General features: G+C 40.5%; 1 protein-coding gene across 1 annotated transcript; it reads right to left on the bottom strand.

Moving 5' to 3' along the window:
* Positions 1-74: 74 nt before the first annotated feature.
* On the bottom strand, positions 75-27,925 carry DHX36 (DEAH-box helicase 36). The gene is made up of 25 exons (XM_083442646.1): positions 27,360-27,925; positions 25,397-25,515; positions 24,274-24,490; positions 23,478-23,516; positions 23,023-23,193; positions 22,703-22,782; positions 21,682-21,756; positions 21,340-21,506; positions 20,345-20,426; positions 20,018-20,158; positions 19,465-19,567; positions 17,390-17,477; positions 16,123-16,178; positions 15,146-15,210; positions 13,463-13,606; positions 12,266-12,383; positions 10,633-10,731; positions 8,983-9,156; positions 8,666-8,752; positions 7,059-7,142; positions 6,857-6,956; positions 6,679-6,769; positions 5,441-5,561; positions 4,549-4,701; positions 75-775 (listed from the first exon to the last, which is right to left on the bottom strand). Exons 1-25 carry the CDS (start codon positions 27,576-27,578, stop codon positions 590-592), a joined length of 2,979 nt encoding a protein of 992 aa, XP_083298772.1. The 5' UTR covers positions 27,579-27,925; the 3' UTR covers positions 75-589.
* Between the last annotated feature and the right edge of the window lie 17 nt (positions 27,926-27,942).

Here is a 27,942-nt window from a genome sequence, read left to right as displayed (position 1 = left end):
GTGCAGCTGTAGCTTCTAGATCATCAAATACGTTTTCCCACCCTATGGCCCATAGATGAATAGGAGTACGTATGTTTAGAAAGATCTAAACATCAAGCATTTATTTAAAATGTGACAATGCTTTTGACACAGCAGTCCTCGTACATCTCTTTGGGCTGATGACTTTGGTTGTTTCACTCTCAGCAGCATGCCCTTACTAGTAACCCCAGAATGTAAATAAAAGGCTAATGGACAAAAAGGGGCTTCTAGCTACTAATGTGAATCACTTTTCTTAAAGTGACAATTCCACAGTTAGCAGAAAAACAGTGTAAACACCAGAAGAATGTAAAAAAAAAAAAAAATCAGTTTGTGTTCAGTTTCATCCAGCTTTTTACCTGACAATTACAGTCCTCAAGAAGCAGCGTCATACATGCAGAATACACTGGCATTGCACTGGCAACTAGATAAACAGCTACTTTATACAATGAACGCCATACACAGCCGTTATGAACTACCGATACTAAAAATGAAATTCCAAGATGCCCAAAGATAAACTGTCAACAATGAACCGGTAGAGCTGCCATCTCTTCAGCGGCCAAAAGGAACAGTGTTAACTGTATTCTTCGCTCTGGAAACGGGGGGCAGAGTTTCTGGCAGTTTCATTCTCCTGTGTTGTGATTAAGTCTATAATGGCTGTCAGCAGTGCAGTGTCAGTTGATTTAGTATTGTTCCAGTCCACAGGGTGTGGGTTTTCTATTTTCTCTTGTAGAAGGTCATCCAATTCTTTTTTCAAATCCTGTGGATAAAAGGATGTTGGTTCAGTAAGAAACCAAGAGCAGAAAGTTTCGAAAGTCATTCTATTTTTCTATGGTGTCAAAAACTTAATACATACTTGGAAATGAAATGTATTATTCTCTTTCATTATTCTGCGTTTTGCTAAGAATGTGTGTCAAACCTCTTGGAAATTTAACTAGCTCTTTTCTGTCCAGTTAAATGTAACTTACTTTAGGCACAGCTTTATCTGTTTCGAGTTTATTCAAGAACTGTAGTGTATAAAGCACTTTGAAACAAAGTAAGTTTCTCATAAGGATAAAAAAAGAATTGCCTAAGGAGTCAATGGGTTGTATCCAACTTACGTTATAGGCAGAGAAAGCCCACTGAAATTAATGGAAGGAAGTTAGCATTGTCCCTTAATTTCAATGCATCTGTTTTAATAATGAATTTGGATACAACCCAACGTCTTTAAAAGAATCCCATTTTCAAGCTGAAATAATAGTTGAAGTTGTGGTTTAGTTAAACTGCATATTTTCACATCTTGTTCAAATTTACAACTTCACTCTTGATAGCACTTTTTAACAGTAACAATAAAAACAGCTGATATACGCCAAGGAAAGGCTAATGTGAAAATAATAATAATAATAATAATAATAATAATAATAATAATAATTTATTATTTGTACCCCGCCCATCTGGCTGGGTTTCCCCAGCCACTCTGGGCGGCTTCCATAGAAACCAAAAATACACTAAAATATCACACATTAAAAACTTCCCTGAACAAGGCTGCCTTAAGGCTTCTGAATGTCAGGTAGTTATTTATCACTTTGACATCTGATAGGAGGGCGTTCCACAGGGCGGGCGCCACTACCGAGAAGGCCCTCTGCCTGGTTCCCTGTAGCTTTGCTTCTCGCAATGAGGGAACCGCCAGAAGGCCCTCGGCGTTGGACCTCAGTGTCCAGGCAGAACGATGGGGGTGGAGACGCTCCTTCAGGTATACTGGGCCGAGGCCGTTTAGGGCTTTAAAGGTCAGCACCAACACTTTGAATTGTGCTCGGAAACGTACTGGGAGCCAATGTAGGTCTTTCAGGACCTGTGTTATGTGGTCTCGGCGGCCACCCCCAGTCACCATTCTAGCTGCCGCATTCTGGATTAGTTGTAGTTTCCGAGTCACTTTCAAAGGTAGCCCCAGAGCGCATTACAGTAGTCCAAGCGGGAGATAACTAGAGCATGCACCACTCTGGCGAGACAGTCCGCGGGCAGGTAGGGTCTCAGCCTGCGTACCAGGTGGAGTTGGTAGACAGCTGCCCTGAATACAGAATTGACCTGCGCCTCCATGGACAGCTGTGAGTCCAAAATGACTCCCAGGCTGCGCACCTGTTCCCTCAGGGGCACAGTTACCCTATTCAGGACCAGGGAGTCCCCCACACCAGCCCGCCCCGTCCCCCAAAAACAGTACTTCTGTCTTGTCAGGATTCAACTTCAATCCATTAGCCACCATCCATCCTCCAACCACCTCCAGGCACTCACACAGGACCTTCACCGCCTTCACTGGTTCTGATTTGAAAGAGAGGTAGAGCTGGGTATCATCTGCATATTGATGGACACCCAGTCCAAACCCCCTGATGATCTCTCTCAGCGGCTTCATATAGATATTAAAAAGCATGGGGGAGAGGACGGAACCCTGAGGCACCCCACAAGTGAGAGCCCAGGGGTCTGAACACGCATCCCCCACCACCACTTTCTGAACACGGCCCAGGAGGAAGGAGCGGAAACACTGTATAACAGTGCCCCCAGCTCCCAGCCCCTCTAGACGGTCCAGAAGGATGTTATGGTCAATTGTATCAAAGGCCGCTGAGAGATCCAGCAGAACTAGGAAACAACTCTCACCTTTGTCCCTAGCTCGCTGGAGATCATCAACCGGCGCGAGCAAGGCAGTTTCAGTCCCATGATGGAAGGGATCTAAATGGTCCGCATCCTCCAGGCGTGCCTGGAGTTGTTCAGCAACCACGCGCTCAATCACCTTGCCCAAGAATGGAAGATTTGAGACTGGGCGATAGTTGGCCATACTGGCCGGGTCTAAAGATGGGTTTTTTAAGAAGCGATTTAATGACCGCCTCTTTTAGCGGATCTGGGAATGTTCCCTCACAGAGGGAAGCATTCACCACCCCGCAGAACCCATCGCCCAGCCCTTCCTGGCTTGCTTTTATTAGCCAGGATGGGCAAGGATCAAGGAGACAGGTGGTTGGTTTCACACGTCCAAGCAGCCTGTCCACATCCTCAGGGGTAACGGATTGAAATTGATTCCATGCAACTTGACCAGACAGAGCTCTAGCACTCTCCCGCCCCAGCCCTGCTCCCACGGTGGTGTCTAGCTCCTTCCGAATATGAGTGATTTTATCTGCAAAAAACTTTGCAAAATTGTTGCAGGAGATCTTGGGGTCTTTACAAAGCTCCGGTGGTAAAGGTGATTCCGTTAAATTGCGAACCACCTGAAAGAGTCTCCTGCTATTATTTTCTGCAGATGCAATAGAGGCGGTGAATAAAGTCTTCTTCACCGTCGCTATCGCCACTTGGTAGGCTCGACGTTGAGCTCTAACCTGTGTCCGGTCAGATTCGGAGTGAGTTTTCTGCCACCGACGCTCTAGCCGTCTCAGCGATTGTTTCATCGCCCTCAGCTCCGAAGAAAACCACGGGGCTGTTCGGGCTCCATGCAATTGGAGAGGGCGCTTCGGAGCCAGACAGTCGATAGCCCTGGTTAACTCCGCATTCCAGCGGGCCACCAGGGAATCAGCTGAAAGGCCATCAACATGGGATAAAACATCCCCTACCACTCTCTGGAAACCATTTGGATCCATTAAGTGGCGGGGGCGGACCATCCGAATTGGTCCCACCTCCCTGCAGAGGGGAAGGGTCGCGGAGAAGTCCAGTTGTACCAGGAAGTGATCTGACCATGGCACTTCTTTTGTTTCACTTTTATTTAGTGTCAGATCACCCATGTCACTAGAGGTGAACACCAGGTCTAAGGCATGTCCATGACTATGAGTTGGGCCAAACTTATTCAGGGACAGCCCCACGGAGGCCATGCTTTCCACGAAGTCCCGAGCAGCCCCTTGTAAGGTTGTGTCGGCATAGATGTTAAAATCCCCTAGGACAACCAAACTAGATAAAACACAATAAAAAGGCAATTATTTTTGAACATCAATCAGAGAAGTTCAGTGTTAATTTAACATAAGGTGGTTAATATTTGATAAATAAGTGAAATGTTTTAGTCTTAAGATCCTATTGTACTTCTTCCCCAACCCCTTTCAGAAAAAAGCTATCCATCTGGCATTAAAATCTGGTGCTTGATTGTACTTCATCTATCTCAAGGTACAGGTGGGAGATTGAATGAACGGGGCTGTACACTGCTTATCTAAACATTGATTCTCTCTGATTACTCCATTTTAAGTGCCTTTTTCTGGAAACAGATCTGGTGGAGCAGGAAAATATCACATAGAAATAAATGTAGTACCTCCCTGTTGATTAATTCATTCCCCCCCTCCACTAGGAAAGAAGGAGAGAGCATTTCACATGAAATCCTAAAATGACAGTTCTCTCCAAAATGAAATGCCTGAAAAGATCTTTCAAGTTTATACTTTATAGGAAATTACAACACAGCAATCTAAGCAGACGTTAACTTTTAAAAAAGAGAAAGAAATGTTTTTGTGACACCATACTATGTAAGCTGTTCCAGGAGCAGGGCGGTTGTTTGTGTAGAAGAAAATCTGAAAATGAAATGGGCAGCCCACTCACCTTCACTAGCTGTGCTATTCTTGCTGGAGACTGAAAAACAATCCATTCATCCACAGCAATTGTATCCTGATCTTTGTCCTTCTGAATAGAAATATCTCCCCCAAAGAACAAAAGGCAGTATGGAGAGACTTCTGTGCAGTCGTACAGGTATATCTGTTAACAAGGAATGCAGTCAGCACATATAAACTATGTTACCACGTTCAAAATAGGGCATGAGAATGTTCCAGTGTATACTGGAAATGGGATCTCAAGCTACTTGGTTTTAAACTTGTGTGTAGTTCCTCTGAAGTGAAATATTAATAATGTGGCAATCACTGGGAAAAAATTCAGGTTCAAAGCCTAAACAATTATTATTTTAATTGTGAAAGGTTTCACTCCCATAGTTAGCTGCATTACGTACAAGCAAGTGCTGAGCAAAGATTTGCTGCTCTTATTTGACTAGAAACAAGAGTAGTCATAAGGCATAGCTAAAATATGTGATATCCCTAGGCCTGTAAAAAAAAAAAAACTACACCCTTTTGCATTCCATGGGCTGTACTTCTCAATGTGCTCTCCTCCCTTCTGCAATGACAGTCGTAAGATCACAAGAAGCATGGAGGACATGAGAATCTGAAGAATTCCACTGTGAGCGGCAGGCATCAGGAGGGAGAAGGGAGGGCACAGAACAGGAATGAAGCATTAAAAGTTCCCGGCACTGCCATCTCTCAACCAGGAGTTGTCATTTTGAAGCCCCTTGTAAAGTGAAGTGATAACTGCGGTGAGTGGGGCTGCGTACAGACCAGACTAGTTAAGCTAACGAAGACTGTAATTGCTTCAACAGAACAGACTGTGGAGAGACTTAAAATACACCCACATTTATGCTTAAAACAATACAAAATAAATTTTCACTTACGCTGCTTGTCCTCATCTTCAAATGGTAAACAAGCCAGTTGTAATGGAATTCTGTCTCTTCAACATTGACAGACTTGGGATGAATGTAAACCGTTCCATCTGTTTTAGTGGAAACTTTAACCCTTAAAACACAGACAAATCACTTATAATTCAGCTACAAAGGAATAACATGCACATACGTTCAAAGATTTAAGATAACTGCCCTTCAAAAAGAGACTTGTAATGTGCCATTAGGGCTATCAGCAATTTCTAAATTAAATACTGCTGCAAGATATTTAGGCAAGAACTGAAAGGAAAAACAAGAAGGATTTTAAGCATCTATACTTTAAAAAGTTCCACTTCAAAATCAGACTACAATATCAGATTACTTTAAAGATTTGTGTTATATTAATTAAAGAATAATAAGGCTATCAGTTGAACTTCATTGCAATTTGTGTGCTCTGTTCCCTTTTTCATTCTGAGCAAGAGTATATTGTTTGCATAAAGGATAATCCCAGTGATGGGAAAAGCAAAATTATACTGTCCTATCTATGATACTATCCTCATTTCAATTTCTCTTTTGAAACCCAACACATTTTCAAAACAAGAGGAAAATAAGTGTTTGATATACGGAAAGCCATTTTCTGTCATCATTATTAGTGACTTATCCAGTCCAGGGCTTAGCATCAAAGCAAAATATAATAAATTCATTTTTGCTAGCCATCTACCAAATAAAACATACATTGTGGAGACTGGATCAAGAGAACTCTGCTTATTCAGTCTTAAATTTTTATTTGTGGCTCCACCTAGTGGCAAAACTATGCTATTACATTTTGCTCAATTCAAATAGGAAAGAGCAATCTGCATACTGGTTATTGTGCTAAGCATGCCTTACAGAAAGGACCACTATTTCAGACACAATGGACTCTTCTAGCCAAAAGAGCAGTGTAAAAAAATTAATAAATAAATTTGTGGTTCTCAGTTGGGATGATCACCACAAAATTTCTGTTCATCTGGAGCTGCAGAATCCCAAAATTAACCCAAGTATCACCTGCCCAATCTATTGTCTCACCTGAGTATGTGGAGTGGGAGGAGGGGGGAAATAATCACATGCTCCCCTAGAACTCAAGTATTCCCAGACTACATAGTTAGCAACACAAGGAAAAATATATTCCAGCCTTCTTCCAACTACGTAGAAACCCTTGTTTAATATATTCACACACACATCCTTGGTAAAAGAGCATGAAGAAAAAGCCTTACATTTTTCTCTTTTTGCTGAAGTTTGCTCGGATCTTTGCAACCTTTGGATATAAGCCAGCACAAATAACAGCTTTGAGTAGCTTCTCATTGTCTAGAAAAGAAAACAGCCAAGTGAATCACAATTCACAAAGGGAGAACTGAAAGCGTATCTGGTGCATTGCTCCTCTTCAGAATTTACCTGAGTTAGTGTTGGATTTGGGATCTCTGGGGCTTCTACTATTCACAAACCCAGCTGCAAGGAGATGTTCAGCAAACTGCCCTTTCATGTTACGCAGCATCTAGAGAACAGCATGAATCGATCAATTTGTTCTTACAGATAATGTCAAACTAAATCTGTTTCAAAAGTGTAGGTTTTCTCGCTAGAGACAAACAACTATTACCTGCAGAGTATTTGAAGAAAGAAAATACTCCCAGCAATAATCCTTCTCACACCTGAAGCCACGTCGCTGGGCTTCTTCCCAACCCTGAAAGCACAATTATTATTATTATTATTATTATTATTATTATTATTTAGTATAGGTCCTTTTAAAGGAAAACTGGAACTGAACTGAATCTCATTTTTCTATCTTCCTGATTTGAATGCCAGATGGAATTAGAAAGCATTTTATAGAGTAGTAAAGAAGTGAAATATGAAGTGTCACAATAAGAGTGAACTAAAAAAATAATATGGAGTGCATTCATTCCTTTCACAGAGCTGTATTAAGCCAAGACATCCAGATTAGAACTAATTCAGCAGCTAAAAGGAAGCTACCATTCATATCACTTCCTTATTCCACTATGTGTAAAGGGAAAAGCTCTAGAACGGCAATAATTTATCCTGGTCTCCAAAACAAGAGGAAGAAACACTTCATGAACTGCAAGTTGGAGGAGATACAGGATTAAAATTAGACCCATATATTAAAATTGTTTAGAGCAAATCACAGCAGAAAACAATTAAACTTGGCATCAAAAGCTAACCTACTAGTAATACCCTCCTAGTGGTGCATCAGTTAAACTGCTAGCACATTTGCAAAGCTAAGCAGGGTCCAGAATTCTAGTCACAGGGTCCAGAATGGCTTCAAATTGGATGGGGGGGGGGGGGAGTGTTGAGAGTCCTGAATTGCAGGAGGTTGTACTTAGATGATGCTCAGGGTCCTTTCCAACTATACAATTCTATTATTCTATGATCTCCATACTAAATGCATAAAGGTAAAGTAAAGGGACCCCTGACCGTTAGGACCAGTCGTGACCGACTCTGGGGTTGTGGCACTCATCTCACTTTATTGGCCAAAGGAGCCGGCGTACAGCTTCCGGGTCATGTGGCCAGCATGACTAAGCCACTTCTGGCAAACCAGAGCAGCGCACGGAAACACCATTTACCTTCCCGCCAGAGCAGTACCTATTTATCTACTTGCACTTTTGTGCTTTCGAACTGCTAGGTTGGCAGGAGCAGGGACCGAGCAACGGGAGCTCACCCCATCGCGGAGATTTGAACCGCCAACCTTCTGATCGGCAAGTCCTAGGCTCTGTGGTTTAACCCACAGCGCCACCCGCGTCCCCGAACTTGGGTTTAATACTAGTTTGTCACCACTACTAGTAAATCAAGTATGGACAGTGAAGATTTCATCTCTGTGCAATATGACCTGTTTATGCTAATATTTGAATCCTCATTATATTATTTATTTAATAAATGATGTTCCCCCTGTGAATCCACCACCTATCAACTGGAACAGTGCTTCTCAAACTTCACCCCGTTGTGGACAAGTTGAAAATTGCTGAGGGTCTTGGCAGACCATTTAATGACTTTCTGCCTGTTGCAACAATTGTAATTCCATAGAATTCAAATTGTAATGCAATAGTTTACAATATATTAATAAAAGCAGCAATGAAAATGACTGTTCCATGCAATGGATGTGCTGTCTCACATCTTCAAACAAATACCCAGGAATGCGAGGGAACCACCATGAAATTTGCAGACCATTGTTGGTCAACGGGTCACATTATCTACCTTGAAAGCATTCACAATGGTGAGGTGATCACTTTTAGAACTCTTTGACAGTTCCTTTCTTCTTGCGTCTGCTACTTTTTCTTTACCCTTAAGAGAAAAATACACAAAGTTGGACTAATCTGTGTATTAAAAATAAGAAAGACAGACTCAGGAGATATAACCAAGAAAAACTAAGTGCAATTTGCTGTAAGACTAAAACATAGCACATTACAAGGGGGGGGGGGGGAATCTTTCTGAAATTAAAGGCTTCATCTTCAAAGAACAAAAATTTAAATTAAAACAAAAATTACTTTTAACGCTCTCTATAAATACTTTACCAAGGGAATGACAAAAGGGTCCTTGAAGCTGAGGCTGGCAGCAATAGTGAGAACGGGATCTAAGCAACAGAATAAAGCTCCAAAGAGAATCATTTTTCCTATGTGTGGCTCCACTGGTAATCGCGCCAAATGGACTCCAAGGGGAGTCAATTCTTCTTGCCTATCCAAGGCATTCTGTTAAAGGGAAGACACAAAAAAGGAAGAACATAAACAATGAAAAAGAATAGCAGAATTTGGTTGAAATCCATGTTAAAGAAGCCTAAATGCTGTCCCTTAAGTTTTAAGGTACAGTGAAATTTAGTTTCACACTTATTTAGAATAGCACAGCCTGCTTACATACCGTATTTTTTGCTCTATAAGACTCACTTTTCCCCTCCTAAAAAGTAAGGGGAAATGTGTGTGCGTCTTATGGAGCGAATGCAGGCTGCGCAGCTATCACAGAAGCCAGAACAGCAAGAGGGATTGCTGCTTTCACTGTGCAGTGATCCCTCTTGCTGTTCTGGCTTCTGAGATTCAGAATATTTTTTTCTTGTTTTCCTCCTCCAAAAAGTAGGTCTGGTGCGTCTTATAGAGTGAAAAATATGGTAATTTACGATTTTTCAGCAATAAGGTTGGGACAGCAGAGAAGAGTAGCATATGTACTGGAATAAACAGGGTTGAGGAAAACTGTGAGCAATAATCATGAAGACAACTCAGGTAGGTATCCAGGGTGAGGGTGCTAAAACCCCATCCACTGTTAGAATCTCCGCAAGTCTTTAGACTCATTGCCTCAGTTTTCTATCGCTCAGCTAGATGCTTGCTTTAAAAGTACCCAGATGCCATATACTACTCCATATTAATGAACGTACACACAAATTAGCAAATCATCAAGACACAAAATTCTGAGCACCGGAATTTCTTGTTCCAACAGGCTTTTAGGAATTGACTGCTTTTAATTAAAGGGCTGGTGCCGTGAAGTTTTTAATGTAATTATTGGTATATTTTAAACAGATTTTACGTATGTATATAGTTTTAATTATTTGAATGATTTTTCTGTTTTAGCAGTTTTTCTTTTTATCTGTAAGTTGTTTTGAGTCCCGTCAGGGAAGAAGACAGGGAATAATAATAATAATAATAGGTGATTTTTACTGTTGTTCTCAAAGCTTATTTGAATTTTAATAAAATACCAACTGAACAATTGCAGCAAAATGAGCATGCACTGCCCATTGTGCTTTAACCAGTGTAAAAATTCATTATCTTATTCCATTTCAATGTCCTGATTTTTCTAGCTGAATCTGTCATTAGAAAAATTAGGAAAACAGTACTTTCCAAGTCAAAACTAGATATTATTTGATTTGGGTGAAGTTCAATTTTAAATTGCACTAAGATTTAAACTACACTTCTTAGTACAAAAAGAAGTTTATTAAATTAAGACTTCAAGTGTTTGATGTTTTCCTTGCCTTAGATACTAAAATCATGTATAAAGCTTAGACAATATCTACAGTAAACATTTGTAATTGCTCAGTTTTCTGAATGATTTCTAAGTACCATGAATGAACATTCTCAAGCCTGAACAAGTTGTGAACTGCCCCGAGTTCTATGGAAGAAGGCTGCTATACACATTGGTTACATAAAATAAAATATTAGTATAGGAAATAAACAAAAAAATACCAGCTGCATGAGATTTTTTATGGATAACAACACAGCATCACGTGATGGTGGATCCATCAGTTTGCTCAGAAATTGGGCAATTCCTCCAAGCTTTAAGATCTGAAAGAAAACAAAGTTTATCCTTCTTTATAAACTCAAATTAAATTGCAAAACACCTTCAGAATTATCAATCAAATGCTTTCCCACTGACTCATTTTTTAAAAGCATGAACAGTTAGGAACAGAACTTTCAATAGCGTTCCACAGAAAAGAGACTCCTATTGCTAATTATTATTATTACTACCTATTATTAATTAGCATTATTATTTCATTTTACGGATCACTTCCAATGAAGCTTCTCTAAGCAATTTCACAATGTAATAATAAATTCATATACAGGACAACTTCACATATAAAAACAATTTCAGATCAGTTGCAGATAAAAACTCGGACATAAATGTCCAGTTAGAAGACATGTTGAAAAAGAAGTCTTCAACTGACGCTGAAAAGACAAGAGATGGTGTCTATTTGATATGTAAAGGAGTTACAGTCATACCTCATGTTACGTCTGTTTCATGTTATGTTTTTTTCAGATTGTGCCCCGCAGCGACTCGGAAGTAGCGGAAAGGGTTACTTCCGGGTTTTGCTGCTCGCGCATGCGCAGTAGCGCTAAATCGCGCTTTGTGCATGCACCCAACTGCGCGGATATGGCACTTCAGGCTGCAGGCTTTTCACATTGTGAATGGGACTCCGGAATGGATCCCATTCGCAACTGGAGCTACCACTGTAGTTCCAAAGGGGAGATACTACTAACACTCAAAGCCAGATTACAACACCTTGCAGAGCACAGAGATTGGTTGGGTATAGAAAGAATGAAACAATATTTGTATGGGGAGCCACCACCTTGAACTTAGCCTGGTAGCTTATTGGCAACCAGTGCAATTCTTACAACAGCAGCATAATAGGATGCTAATATTGTGCCCCAATGAGCAGTTAAGCCACCACATTCTGCACTACTTGCAGCTTCTGGGTCATAATAATAATAGTGGTACCTCTGGTTACATACTTAATTTGTTCTGGAGGTCCATACTTAACCTGAAACTGTTCTTAACCTGAAGACCACTTTAGCTAATGGGGCCTCCTGCTGCTGCCGCGCCGCCGGAGCACGATTTCTGTTCTTAACCTGAAACAAAGTTCTTAAACCGAGGTACTATTTCTGGGTTAGCAGAGTCTGTAACCTGAAGCGTATGTAACCCGAGGTACCACTGTAGTAATAGGAGTAGTAGTGCACACCGACAGCTCTCACTCAGGTTCCTTTCGCTGAAGCCAGGAGAGCAACACTCTCCTGGCTTCAGCAGAGAGGGAGAGCTGCGCAGCGCCCCTTCAGCCAAGCGGGAGGAGAAATGGAAGGGGCTCCGTTTCTCCTGCCGCTTCGCTGAAGGGGCGCTGAGCAGAGAGGGGAATTTTTTTTTTCTTGTTCTCCACCTCTAAAACAAGGTGTGTCCTATGATCCAGTGCGTCCTATAGAGCGAAAAATACAGTAATCTGGATCAATACTACTTGCGCAAACTCCAAGTCTTTATGCTTGCTGCAAAATCCTTTACCAGAAAAGCTACCCTAGCAGGGTGTATATACATATATATATATAATATTACCTTGATTTGCAAACAAAGTTCTTCCAAAGGTGTCCTCAGGATTTCTGGCAACTGATAATCATCTAACAAACTGGCACGCAGACCATTGTACAAGTGGTAGCAGTTACCAGGCTGGACTCTGCAGGAAGTTAAATTATTTTGACACTGTAGTAACATTGATGTGTTATAAGTAAAAGCAGCTTAGCAGTATACCTTTTATGCAAAACTTTAAATGAAAGAATGATCCTCCAGACCTCTTAATATGGTCCTCAAGACTTTCCCCAAGCCACACCTCTCATCAGCACTACTCTGCCCCTTGAGTGCTTTTGCCTGGCTGGAATGCATCCCTTTAAGAGTACTGTGCCTAGATAGAGGGAGATGTGCGTTCAGGCACACATATGTGTGTGCATAAACCTCTGGCTCCTGCATGGCTGAAATGTAGCCTACTGTTCGAAGGTAAGAGTCATGGTTGTTGCTCCACCCTTTTTGGCTCTGGCCAATATTGCCACTGGCATGAAACCCTGGAAGGGAACACATCCCTTGAGCTAAAGAATGTTTGCCATATCTGATCAAGGACAGCAGCCTGGTGCAACAAAATGAAGAAAATGTTACCAAACCAACACCAGCTTCTTTTTATTTATGCCGCAGGAAATAATGCAAATATGGTGCGGGCAGGGATGACATATGTCAACAGAAAACTAAGGACCACAATGCACTCCCCTCTGTTCAGTATGAGACAATAACCTTATAGGATGGGATTGCACCAAATCTGCAATGAAGTGAAAGGTTATTCCTGACTGGTCTCACAAATTCATGTAACTGCTTAAAGGCTAACAGAAGTATTCTGGTATGAGGTTTTGCAGGTTAGAGCCTCCTTTATCAAAGGTTTGATGATACAAGAGGATGCTCCAATCTATTCATGCTCCAATCTAAAATGCATTGGGCTCCACCATACCACTTTGGGTATTCAGTCTATAAAAATTGAATATCAAAGGGGCAAAAAACAAAACAAAAAACTAAGTCAGCAAATAAAGTCACTAAAGGAAAAGCTTCAGATTAATCAATAAAGTCAGCACAGTGAGGGGGAAAGTTAATGTCTTTAAAGTAAACTTTAATTAATAAATTTATTATTATTATTAAATATTTGAAAATGTTCATTATTGCAATAGCCAAGGTTTCTCTGTTTCTGTCCATTCTGTTACAATAGATTACTCTTACCTTCCTGCTCTACCTTTCCTCTGCTTAGCGTTTGCTTTGCTAACCCACTCTGCAGCCATCGTGCTAATGTTGTTCTGTGTATCAAAGTTAGTTTCCTTTATCTTTCCTCCATCTATAACGTATACCACATCGTCTATGGTGATGCTGCAGAAATGGGAAGCAGGAAGAAATGGTTAGCTTTTGTACATCAAATAGAGACAATTTGCATTGATTACGTCAATCTGTAAAAGAAATTGCCCCTTACGAAACACACAAATTGTCCTTCAATCAATCGTAATGAACAGAGACTACCACTTGATACAGTTTTGCTATTTCTTACATAACAAGCACAGATCCACCAAGGAGTGAAGTCTGCAAGAAAACCAAAAAGCTAAAAATGCTCAGACTGAAGCAAGACAAACTGAACATGTCAGAAGCTAAGACTGTCGGCAGACATGCTTATGTTATTATTATTATTATTTTACAGATTCATAAACCACTTCACAGCCACAAACTGCTGCAGTAGTGTGCAAAAAGATAAAGGAGGTAAAATTCACAAAAAACAACAACACTAACAATAGACCAATTTTTACATTGATACAATTAATAGCCCATAAGATGACTGGGTCATATTTAAGGGAGTTTTTAGATCTAATCATCAAGACAGCAGGCACCTGTCTAACTTCAGTTCTAGTACTAGCTACATAAAACAACATTAAGCATGCTAATCTGGAAATAAGTTCTATTTTTAAGCAAGCATGTTTTGGGTTGGAGCCTTAGGATAATCAGCTGTAAGCATGCTTAATGGAAACTGTTAGGCCTTGGGGTTTTCCAACAAGCAATCCAGTCTAGGCAGCACTCCTATGTAATTCCCAAACTGTCAGTGTAATGGATATTGAGGAGGGAAGAGTCTGGGTTATAACTTCTTTTGCCTAGCTTCATGTGCACTTAGGGATGAGGGTCAGTTTCGACACCTAACTTATTCCACAGGCCATCAGATATTGCTTAATGCTGAAGCCAATTTATAAAAGCCGAAAAGGAACTGTTGATCATATTGTAAACAGTTTTTCTTAATGACTACAGCTCCCCCTGCAGCTCCAAGTCAGGAAATGCCAAAGTTTCAAGGCAAACTTTGCTGTTGCTCCTCTCCTCTTGAGGCTCAGCTTCCTGTCTAAACTCTAAGCACATCTTCTCATGATCTCTTGCTCTGCACTAAGCTATTTATTTCTAATTTTAGCTCCCCTCCACTTTCCATACCTGCTTGTATTTTCTGTTATTCTTCCTCTCCAAAAAGTAAAATGCAAAAACATTGTTTACCTCGGCCTTTATTCCCCCCCCCTTTTTATTGGGCTCCACGAGAGAGAAAAAAAGGGGGGGGGGACATTGCAGGCATTGTGCTTAAAAGTGCCAGCGTTCAAAAAGAAACTCCACGGATTAATTGGGTAGCACTCAAGAGACCTCTGATATCCATGAGAGAATGTGTTGCTTTCCCTTGTACAGTATATGCATTCTAACACTAAATTTTCACATTAAACTATCTGACGAATCCAAAGGGGAAAAGCAGCTTCATTGTACATACTTTTAATTTATTTTATTGCTTGTTCCACCACATAAAGGAATTAAACATTTTAATTTACACTTTTAATGAAAATACTTTTTGCCAACAAGTTAATTTCAAGAATTGCTAGAAGCATAAAGGTTTACCTAGTCTCAGCGATGTTGGTAGCAATTACAATTTTACGGACTCCAGGGGGGGTCCTTTTAAAAACCTAAAGGGGAAAAAAAAAATCAGAAAGAGAAAAAGTGTTTGTTCCAGAAATTTCTTTCTCATCCTAATATTTGTTTACTTAATTTAATTTCTTTCAGTCAAGACATGCACATGCATACACTCATCACTAAATTTAAACACCAGAGCAATTACACATTAATGGATAGTTGAAACATTTTATTAAGGTATTATTACAACAGCAATCCAAGAAGAAAACAGTTTTTTGGAATAAAGGATATGATCTCTTGAAAAGCAGGTGGATTGAAGCCTCCCGTGTTTTAACAGGCATGGCACAGCCCAGTTGAGACATTGTGTTCTATATCATAGGGAGTGGCTGGGTAAACCCAGCCAGATCGGTGGGATATAAATAATAAATTATATTATTATTATTATTATTATTATTATTATTATTATTATTATTGGCGGATGAACCCACACTTTGATCCCAATTTCCAAGGACATGGAGACTCCACAATATAAAAAATTGATCCCTTCCTTGCTGCTTAGTAAGGCTGAAATCAGTATTTTAATGTTACTTAAAATAATAAATATGATTGGGCAACAAATAAACATATGCAGTTGAATTCAGAGAAACAAGGGGAAGTGGGGAGGATGGAATATGACCTCCCTGCCTCCCTCATCTTAGCGGTAGTCACCCCAAATACCTCACTAAAGGGTTGTGAGACCCTGCTAAACAAGGTGGGTTATGGGGTGGGGACTGAAAATCAGAGGCATATTTGTTCCCAGAAGTTATCTTCTATCCAGTATTTCCACCAGCATTTCTCTGGATCCAACCAAGTAAGTTATGTGAAGGCACAGCTGTTGCAGCCATTCTACTTTAGTTTAAAAAATTGAAAACAGATTTAGAATACTCTATACCAAAATAACAACCACTGCTAATTATAAAACTTACCTGGGTCTGGTTAACAGTAGGCATCAACGAATGCAGAGGTATAATAACGAACCTATCTGAAAAATAAAATCGGCATTATGATACTACTCTAAGTAAAATTCAGTTTGAAAGAAAAACTGAAAATCTAGAGAAATTTAAGAATATAAATGAGGTACAGTTGTAGGGAAAATGAACTATTTTCTTCAAAAAGCCACAGATTCTTGTTACAAATAATATTTTTGAAAGCACTAGTTAATATATTCATTTTATTTTGCCAGTAACAAAATTCGCAACCTTTCTATATTTTGCATTAAATATTGCCTTGTAGCATTAAACTGAAAAAGTCTTTGAGGTCAGCAGCTTGTTAGGTAAAATTAAAATTAAACCTTTGAATATTTTAAATTTATTGCTAGAATCATTAACAGCTATCCATTTGATTCACCCAAATAAACTGATCTGCTCTCAAAGCAAATGCAAAGCCCAACATCTTTCAAAGATTTGTTACACAGTGGGTTATGTTTGTGCGATGTCATCATGCAAAACCACATTAAGGATGGAGACTGCTATCCTTGACATTTAACAGTAACCAATTTATTCGCAGGCATGGCCAAACTTGGCCCTCCGGCTGTTTTGGAACTACAACTCCCATCATCCCTAGCTAAGAGGACTAGTGGTCAGGGATGATGGGAACTGTAGTCCCTAAACAGCTGGAGGGCCAAGTTTGGCCATGCCTGCGTTAGGGGGATTTACCAGCCAACACTGTAACTGACATGCCACCCCAGATGCTATCACTTACTGGTCCCCTGCAGTGGCTGTTGGGACACCGGTTCAACCATTGCATTGCATTCAAATGCATTTTTAAGAAAGACAGTGGGAATTATGATTCTGGCAGTCATGCAAAGGAGAAAGCTGCAGGGCAACAGGAAGAGGGGCAGAGGCTCAGAATGGCAGCTAGAGAAGTTCAGTAGGCTTTAGGGACAGAGAACCCTGCCCTCCAAGTGTTACTGAAGCATCTTGACAGTGCTAATTTAACTGCTCATCCTAATTTAAGATTATTTAATGTAGGCCAACATTCATTTGAAAAGGGTAGCTGAATTCTGAACTTGTCTGCCAACTTGCATATGCTTAGGATGGTGAACATCAACGGTTATGTTGGCACAATTTACAATCTATGATGCTGTGTTGATGGTGCTGCCAAAAGGTGCTAGAAGGGTTTGGGTAACAGTTTATAAAGAAAACCCCTAGTTTGCAGCAGAATATTTAAAGAAAATCAAAGAAGATGATTTACCTGACTTAAACATAACTTGAGACATCAGAAGGTCATTCAGAGTGCTAATGTTGTCCCATCCAGGGAGAAAAACAAGTATTGCACCATCCTGCATGAAGACAGGTACATGGAGAAATCGATTATCCAACATGGATGCACAGTTCAACCCATAAAGCACACATCATGGCCAAGTTCAGACATGTTGTTAAGCCACAATTTAGAAAGTTTGGATCCCGCTCACAAATTTAGTTTGTTTCACCTAATGTTGATTTGTGCCCCCTCCACAGGCTCTCACCTCCTCTTTGAATAGTCAGCTTGTTTACAAAATGAGTGGTGCAATCAGTCTGTTGCCTGGTAGGATGAGGAGGGTACAGAGGTCTGTGAAAAGGCCAGCAAAAAACTCTTAGCTGCACAAGTAGTTTTGTTTGAGTCTTGCATCCGTGCACTCAGATTGGTGGCAGGAAAGGGGCAACACAACGAATTAGAATTAAACCAGAGTACAGAACTTGGATGTAATGGAAGACTACAGTTAACATAAACCAAGATTCATGCATCAATTTTAAACCATGGGGTTTCAGAACATGATTTGTTAGCCAAAAACAAGCCATTATTATCCCACTGGGGCAGATTCAGATGTGAAAGCAAACCAGGGATTAAGTATTGTATCCAATTCAACCTGTAAACTCTATTTTGGGTATTTCTAAAACTTTGCAACTGCAAATTGTGAAAACACATTCTTCATATCATTTGCAATTTGAAAATTATATGCAGCAGAAACACTTGATTCTGGATAACTTTTGTCCCCCAGTAACACTACTGCCACTATCACAATTTTTCAGGGAATAGAGCAAAGCGCCAAAATACCATTGAAAGCATTGGTAATCGTGAAGGCAGTATTATCTGCATATGTGCGATTTTATTATGTGAACCAACATGAAAGACATTATTGCTCAAAAACTATCTTAAAATACTATCTTCTATTTTCAAAACTTATGGTGTTAAATAAAATGGGATTAAGCTAGAACTTAGTACAAAACAAACATTCTAGTCCCTGAAATGTTTGCTTGGGAGCAAGAGACATTGAAATATCCCGTTGAAGCCAAAGGATGTGTGATTTGGTTCTGAAAAGCATTTACTCATTTTTTTCTCTAAGATTAGTGCAGTATTGACTTTAACACACAAGCACAGAAAAACATTTGCAGCTGTTGTCTTTGCTTGTTTGTCAACAGAGTACAGTGGTACCTCGAGTTACAAAAGCCTCAGGTTACAAACACTTCAGGTTACAAATTCTGCTAACCTGGAAGTTACCTCGAGTTGGGAACCTTGTCCCAGGATGAGAACAGAAATTGTGTGCTGGCGGCACAGCAGCAGCAAGAGGCCCCATTAGCAAAAGCACGCCTCTAGTTAAGAACAGTTTCAGGTTAAGAATGGACCTCCGGAAAGAATTTAAGTTCGTAACTAGAGGTACCACTGTAGTTAAGATTCCAGTCTACTCTTGAATTTCTACTATGATGTAACTGGAATACAACAGCATTATCATAGCCACTGTTTGCAGTATTGTGGTGGTGCAGTGATCGTGCCTAGTATTAAGAATATTTCTTTAGTAGAGCCAAAGATACAGGACCATGGCCAACAACAAACAATAGTTTAATAATTCTTCAATCATATAATCAACTCTTGTAACATATAAACATTTTAAAAAAAGACAGTGAAAACAACTTTATGTATTAGTATTAACACATACAGGGAGAAGAACTTTATATTAATCCCTGTGATTTCATATGCATCATATGCACAGTTGCCTACAAAAATTCCAAGAAAACAATTCCTTACAGAATAATTTTCCTCTACAATCATTGCGTAGAGCCAACACCAACTTATATTGTTTTTTAATTATGATGAGCATGAGTCAAATTTAAGCCTTTTCAAGTTCCATTTATTTTAGTAAGGGTTAAGGTTAAGTAAGTGCTTAAGTCTCTTCTCTTGAAATCTAGCCGATTTAGAATCAATTAAGTTTAATTAGGTTGCATCTAATCTAATTAAGAAGAGGAAATAATTTAAAACGTGAAGCCATATTTAGCCAAGCTGAAACTCACCTCTTCTTCAAGAGCAATGTATTTGATCAGTGCTGCAATCAAATCAAGGTCAACTTTCTCATCATCCATCATTCCCAATGCATCAATTGTACTTTCTGAATACCTAGAAATCACGTACAAATAAAAAGCATTATTTAACCATATGTGCTATAGTTATGTTTAGCACAAGCACAAAGGCTCTTGTTTTATACAAATAGCAAAAAAGAAAAAAGGAGACTGGTTAAAATAAACACAGATCAACAGAAGAAACTGCTGAAAGAAGGCAACAGAACAGACTGGATCCTATTTGCTTTTAAGCACAGAACAAATCTCAGTCTCTCTTAAACAGATAAACTGCATGTTTATTCAGAAGTTCTACTGTGTTTAATAATAGTAATATATTTATATATCACCAATCTGGCTGGGTTGCCCCAGCCACTCTGGGTGGTTTTCAGCAAATTAAAACATCAAATATGGTTTGCTCCCTAGAAAGTGCTAGGATTGCAGCTATAAAGTGTCTGTCACATATGTAACAAAAATCTGAAAGTTGTACAAAAGTGAAAAATAACCCTACCGTCCTCTCAGCTGCTTCAAATAATCTGGCCACTGCTCATGATAAATTTCTTCTTTTTCTTCCTTTTCTGGCCTGCTTATGTGCCCATGCATAAACCTCTTTTTCCAATGTGGTCTGCGATCCGTACTTTCTGGAATGTATCTTCAGAAATAAATATAGCATTCAGTAATAATGTTTGCACATTAAGTAAAAAAAAATTAAAAATCATTCTAAATATCTCAATATAGTCTTCATATTGGGAGAAGTCAGGAATCATTATACGTCCAAATTCTGAGTTTTAATGCCACAATGTAAAAAGGAACTAAGAGGAATCGTCTTCACACTAACCGTAGCTTCTCAATTACATCTTCCAAAAGGTACTCCTTGACAGGATAGGTGAATCCAGGAATATGGATCATAGGACAACTGTCTGTATAAAAAGGGGGAAACATATATCACATCATCTACATTTTAGCAAACTGCATCATGCTTGAAAACAAGATACAAGACACAATTTACAGAATAGCTAGCAGCATGAAGCGTATCCAAATAAAACATTTTTTAAAAAATGCTATTGTTATAGTAATCAAAAAAAGCTAGTTAGGTTGTTTTTATTCTACTAGAAAGACCAAAGGGATTTAGAATGTTTAGGGAAGTTTTTAATGTTTGATTCTGTTTTTAAAATTCTGTTGGGAGCCACCAAGAGTGGCTGGGGAAACCCAGCCAGATGGGTGGAGTATAAATTATCCTTGGCATGAACTCAAGTGTTCAAAATGCTGCCAAAGATATTGTTCACTGAAGTAAAATGTTTATTGCACACAGAATATGATACTTCACCTGCTAGTTATACTACAATGTGTGTGTGTCTTTTAAGGCGTCATAGAACTATTACATGAAAATGGCAAGTATTCAGCATTTCATTTCATGCAGAGATAAACTAAAAAAATAAACAGCATATATTTTGTCTATTTATTTTCAGAAGTACAGGCAACTCCACACTTCTGCACAACTGTGCACATGTGCGATACCTGAAACCCGGAAGTGGTGGAAGCGAGCTGGAAAATCCTCCTGGCTCGTGAGGAGACTCTCCCCAGAGCCCAAAGAGGACATTCTCTTTGAGCTCCGGGGACGGTCTCCTCATGAGCTGGTGATGCAGCGGGGTTTTATTGATGCTGCTCAGCCTCCCCGCCTAACAGCTGACAAGTGAGAAAGCAGCGGCAGCCTGGATTGTAACCCCATAAGAAGGAAGACACCTGTATTTTGTTATACTATGATGCTTCCCACATTCATAGCAAAATACAGGGGATTATTACACTTGTAAAAATGTAGGTAATTTCACACACCAAAATAGTCTGAGAACTTCTCGGCATTCAGCGTAGCACTCATCAATATGACTTTCAAGTCGAGTCGTACACTTAGCAGATCTTTGATTATGGTCATTAAAACATCTGATTGGAGATTTCTCTCATGGATTTCATCAAGGATTACATGACTAACACTGGCCAACTCCCTACAACAAAAGAAGCACAGAACTGATAACCCCCTACATTCATAAGAAACAAAATGTCAATCAGCAGATATGAAATAAATGGAAATGAGTACAGCAAATACAACTATTAGCAGCAGCTGATAAAGCTTTGAGGAAACGCATTCAAAATTTTCTTTTGAAACAGAGAAACACATACTTATCTGACTGGAGCCACTGTAGGACAATTCCTGTTGTGCAGTACAAAATTGAGCCTTGTTTCCTTGGCAACCGGCTGAAAGATAGCCATTAAAAACAATACTTCAGTTCCTCTTGATATTGCTTTTGAAAAAGCAAGATGATACTTTTAAGTGTTATAATGACAGTACACCTTCAGCTGTACTCACTTACTAAGCTTCAAGCATCCAATGTCTGGTTGTGCAATACGAAAATAAAAGCTGCAGTTCTATACACACTTATTTGGAAGTGAGCTTAGTTGAAGTCAACTGGACTTCTGAGAAAGCATGCATAGTTTGGCTTCATGGTATGCTCAGCATGCAGCCAACAAACAGAATGTCTAAGGTATGACACAACAATGCTTAATTAACCCATTTTACAAGTTGTTGCTAATCCAAACAACACACACAAATGCCACTGTTTCTTTCTTGGTTGCTCACCTGTTTTATATATACACATTACTTCTAGAGGAGCATAAGGCTTAACTTGACAGCAGCTTGGCAGAATAAAAGTTGCAGCGAAAAGTAAGTCTTGTGAGGACAGTCGAGTCAAAGGCAAGTGGGTGGCCTTGCCTGATTGGTGTTCTACTTGACAATGTATTCTATTTGTAGCAATTCCTCATAAATATTTGTGGTACAGTTTTCCTATTTGTGGCAACACCCACAATTTGTGACAGCAAAATTCCAAGTGGAATAATTAACATCTGAAAATACATGAAAATACCATTCCCCCGGTGCAGCTTATCAGATGGAGCTCTGTCTGCATGGCTGTATACACAAATACCTCATATGAAATCTTACAGCCCAGCCAATAAGCATTTGCGCTGACACAATTATTCACAGGACAGGTTACTAATTTTGTCACCAAAAGTTACATCGCTGCATCTGTGGAAGGAGAACCCCCTAGGTAAGTAACAGCACAAAAGGATGCTAAAACATATGCCCACTCTAGTCTGTGCATAGACATTCTTCAAGTATAAAAACTAACAAGAAATACTCATGTACCTTTCAAGCCGAATTTGATATCCTGTACTCTTTCCATTACCACATACTTCAGCCCTTTCTGCCGCAACTCTCTCTGCTACCTTAACATTAAAGAAAATCTGTTAATGTTTTCTTCTTTGTAAATATGGTTACCGTATTTTTCGCTCTATAACACGCACCCGACCATAACACGCACGTAGTTTTTAGAGGAGGAAAATCCGTAGGCATTTCCTCCATAACACGCACAAACATTTCCCCTTACTTTCTAGGAGGAAAAAAGTGAGTGTTATGGTGCAAAAAATACGGTACTTTATCCCAGAACAGATATAAATGTCACTTACAGAGATAGCACTGATCCTTCTAGGCTGAGTACATACAATCCTGCAGGAAGACCCCTTCCCTCGCTCAATATAGTCATCCAAGATGAACTGAGTAACTTGAGTTGTCTTTCCGCAGCCAGTTTCACCACTTATAACAGTTACCCGACTGCTATTTATGATGTTTACAAGCTCCTATTAAAAACAAAACCAAAAAAATGAAACACAGTAATCACTCTGCTGTGTGGAGATATGCTTCCATGCCCTCGTTCAATTATGCACTGAACATTACCCATTCTATAAAAAATACACCAGGGACTGAAATTGTTTAATGGTGTTTCTCTACACAGTAGAACACACAAACATTTCCCACTAAATTCTCATTGCCTTTCAACATTTCATCAAATATTTTTCTTTTCCAAATCTTAATGCTCATCTGAGTTAAGACAAAAAGGCTCATGTTCAAGGTATGTATTTACCTTTCTCATTCCATAAGAAGGCAGCTTCTCGCGAAATCTCTGCAAAGTAAAGAAAAAATAAGTGAAAATACAGTATATTTATAATAGATATTTATAAATTTGATTAGCAAGTTGAATACGATTAGTGATGCTGTTAAGCTATGAACTGAAGCACCAACCTATTTTTTTTAAGCATGTTAATGTTCCATCTAAGACGCTGAGAATCATATATATTAACCTTAAATGTATTCAGCTGCAACACAACATTAATGCTTGCCTTTTCCACTAAAGGAGAAGAGGAACTAGAACTGTATCAACCTCTGACTGTGTTCCTAAGCAAGTTCCTTGAGGTTTTTAAAGTTCCTGTGCCTCTCACTGCAGTAAGGATAAAAATGGAATAAAAATACTATTTATTTTTTTTGGGGGGGGGGGAATGTAGCTGCCCTTCATTAGAAGATTCCAAGGCAGTGTACAAAAATATATCTGGTTCATCTTCATAACCTAAATATGAAGCTGGTGGAGAGCTCTTGACAGCAAGCCCACATGACTGGGCTGCCCATTATACCCTATAATTTAATTCAGATCATCATCTTGGCTACTAGATGAAATATAGCATAAAAAACCAGCTCAGGGTTTCCACATATATCAATTCATAAATGACAGCTATAATTTCTAGCCAAAAGCATTTATGCAAACTTCTATTGAGGTAGATACAATCAGAGATCTAGAATAGTACAAATGGGAATACACTAGTGCAACAGAGCTTCATCTTCCCCTCCTGCCCTCAACATGCCCCAAAATCTTCTCTGGAGGCTACCTGCATTTCAATATATCTGGAATCAGTTTTTTTCTTTTTCAATTCTTCTTTAAGTTGCTCATCTAAATCAACATCAGGTTTATTTTCTTCTAAGAGATATTCTGAATCTTGATCAAGGAATGTTTTTTCCAATATTGGTCTAGTTCTTTTTGGCGCCCTCTCAACAACAGGTTTTTCCACAACAGGCTTTGGTTTTGGAGGGGTCTCCTTTGTGTACCTGGAAAAGGTGTGGTTAAGCATAAGTCATCCAGCTCTAAGAAACACACATCAGTAGAGAAATTTGGTATTTATAGTTTTGATCTACAGTCCTGTGTCCAGCTATGAGTAAATAGGTGATCCCATCCTGTAAACAACGTAGGTAGCAGCTGGCAAGCAGATAGCTCCATCGGTAAAGCATGAGACTCTTAATTTCAGGGCTGTGGGTTTGAGCCCCATGTTGAGCAAAGATTCCTGCACTGCAGGAGGTTGGACTAGATGACCCTAGTGGTCCCTTCCAACTCTACAATTAGAACTCACTGCTCTGCTTGCCTGGATTTTCCTCCCTCCCACACCACACTGATATATTGCTACAGTACTATCCCAATTATACCCTGTGTTGTATAATCCCCAAGAGGCCACAAAGTTGCAAGGTAAAACAAACAAAAACCTGAGATGAAAGTAGCTCAATAAATGTCACTGGCTACACGCAACCCCCGGATTTGTGCAGGGGGTTCATTCCAGGTCATTGTGAAATTGTGTGCAACTGAAACAGCCTGCAAACAACCCACTCCGCCCCTGCCACACCTTTTAGTGATGTCTTTTATTACATTTCTAAGCTGCTTCCAGATCTGGCGCTGTGCACATATTGATTGCGCCTAAAATGGGAGTTGCCTGTATTTTAGTCATTATTATTCCAAATGGCCAATTATTTCCCAATTTAGAAATACTGTTGTGATGTGATGTTCCATAAGAATATTAAGCACAAAAACAAATAAAACTGAATACAAATTATTATAGTGTCAGATAGCAAAACAGAACATAGCATGGCATGTTTACCTATTTTATAATGCAAACTACCCTTTAGTGGGTTTGCATACTGCTAACGTATCGCTAACATTTGACCGGAAACAAAAAATATTATTACCCTTCTTCATCAGACCACCAAGACATGGCTTCTTGTTCTTTTTCATTTTTGCTCTGGACAGTGTTCAGCAACTGTACAATCTGTTCTTCTCTGCGCTCATCCATACGCACCACAGCTCTCTATATATGGAAAGAACAATGGATTTTAACAAAATCTTAAAGTATAACATACTCCATGCTCAAAAATCTTGCTCCAATTATCTCAATGATGGACACTCCTCAATATTGTAAAAGGAGGACCACATATTCTAAATACTAAGGATATGTCAAGTTACTACTATACTTTAAATTTAATGTTTCTGTACAAAGTTGAGAAAGTCTTCATTATCTCTAACAGAAACACACAGTAAAATTCTCTTGTCAGCATACACCATAGGACACCTGCACACAAATCTTCTCCATATGGAAGAACATTTCCTTTCATACATACATGTGAGGAAAATGAATGCTATTGTTTATTTTATACCCACCTGAGTGGCATATACACGGATACAACTATTCAATGCTCAAAGAGGTTATTTTAAGCATCATACAAATGAGAAAGGCATCAGCCACAACAAATGTACCTTGTGGGGCATGTTTGTGGGACATTCTTCAAACCAGTCCGACCTGTCACCCCCTTCCTCTCAACTTGTAGCCATACCCCCGATCCTCGAAATATGTCTTAGAGAGTTGAGAGGCTCACTGGAGCAGATTTGGGGCATACATGGGAAGAGGAAAGGAACAATAAGCCCTGCTGCAGAAGCAGGACGCCACTCATGCAGCAGTGGATACAACCCTTGGTAGGATTACTGCAATGCCCTCTATAGGGGGCTTCCCTTGCTCTTGACTCAGAAACAGCTACCAATGGGGGTGGGGGTGCGCACATTTGGCAGATAGAATGGGAAATTGGATGTCCAACACCCCCAACCTCGCAACAAGTGGAGTGAGATTCGCCGCCTTGGGCCAGCCACTCCGACTGACGGAGGACAGGACTGGGCAGAAGAGTTGTCTTTCTATTTCTGCTGGGAGCCTGAAGGGCCCTGCCCTGCTTCTTTCCACCTGGCTTGGGGTGGGGCCTGACAGCTCCATAAAGGAGTGCTTCTGCTGCTGCTGGGCAGAGAGGGTTGCATTTTTGTTTTTAAAATTGCTTTTATTTTTATCTATGTCATTTTAAACTGTGATTGATATTAATGCTGTATTCTTAGTTTTCGATTTTATGAATTATGTGGAAATTGTTTTCCATTTGGCTGTGTACTTTCTGATGTGTTTTATTTACCATTTATAACTTTTGTTATGCTGGTAATTACGGTATGTAAATCTTGTTATGCTGTAAGCCGCCTTGAGCATTGTTTTAACTATGGAAAGGCGGCATACAAATAAAATGATGATGATATTGTTATTTCCCTAAACGTCCTCGGTCCTGTATACCTGAAGGAGCATCTCCACCCCCATCGTTCTGTCCGAACACTGAGGTCCAGCGCCAAGGGCCTTCTGGCGGTTCCCTCATCGCAAGAAGAGAGATTACAGGGAACCAGACAGAGGGCCTTCTCGGTAGTGGCGCCCACCCTGTGGAACGCCCTCCCTTCAGATGTGAAGGAAATAAGCAGCTATCCTATCTTTAAAAGAAATCTGAAGACAGCCCTGTTTAGGGAAGCTTTTAATACTTAATGTTGTATTGTTTTTAACACTCGACTGGGAGCCGCCCAGAGTAATTATGATTATTATTATTATTCCCCAGCGCGCTCAGGAAGAACGAGATAGACAGGGGCGCCGCACCAGCTTTCAAAGGGCCTCTTGGATGTGGGCACCTTCAAAAAGAGCGGACCGACAGGTAAATTCCTCAGGAACGAAGGGCTTCACCGGAGGCCTCTTCTCTCAAGCGCCACCCCCCTCAGGGGTCCCGCAACGACACATCCTGAGGGCGCAAAGGGCGGGCAGACAGAGCTCGGCTGGCCACCCTGAACCCCCCCCCCCTCACCCACCTGCTGCCTCTCGGCCTCTTTGCTCTTCTCGCCCTGCCGCCGCGCGTACCACAGGCCAATCTCGCGGCCCTTCAGGTGCGGAGGGGGTCGGCCCCGGCCGCCGCCGCCACCACCACCTCTTCCGCCGCCTCCCGCTCCGCCGCGGTCAGACGACGACGTCGACGACTGCGAAGCGCGGGGCCCCCCGCGGCCCCTATCCCGGCGGTGCTCGTAGCTCATCTTGCTGCCGCCGCCGCCTCCAGGTACTGAGAGCCGGCAGACGCGAAGAGGGAACCGGAAGCGGAATCCTCGAGAGGCTCTCGAGCCGGCCCGGCCGAATCGTAATCACTTCCGTTCTGGCTGACGCGCAGGCGCGGACGTGGATTGAGGCTCTTTCCCTTTCTAAGTCCCTCTCTCTCTCTCTCTCTCTCTCTTTTTCCCCGCCCACTTCCCTTCCCCTCCTCTACCGCTGGAAGAAGAGGGGAAGGGAAGGGGGGGGGCGCTCAGAGGGGCGCTTCCCTTTCGGAGGCGGAGCGCGTGCGCGAAACGGCGGCCGCGGGGCCAACGGTCGCAACGGTCGCCTCGCGCGGCCAGCTAACGTTCT

This window comes from Podarcis tiliguerta (assembly GCF_965153285.1).
Source record: "Podarcis tiliguerta genome assembly, chromosome: 5".
Classification (NCBI taxonomy): domain Eukaryota; kingdom Metazoa; phylum Chordata; class Lepidosauria; order Squamata; family Lacertidae; genus Podarcis; species Podarcis tiliguerta.
The sequence above is the reverse complement of the archived record's forward strand: the minus strand, read 5'-3'. Positions and strand labels throughout refer to the sequence as shown.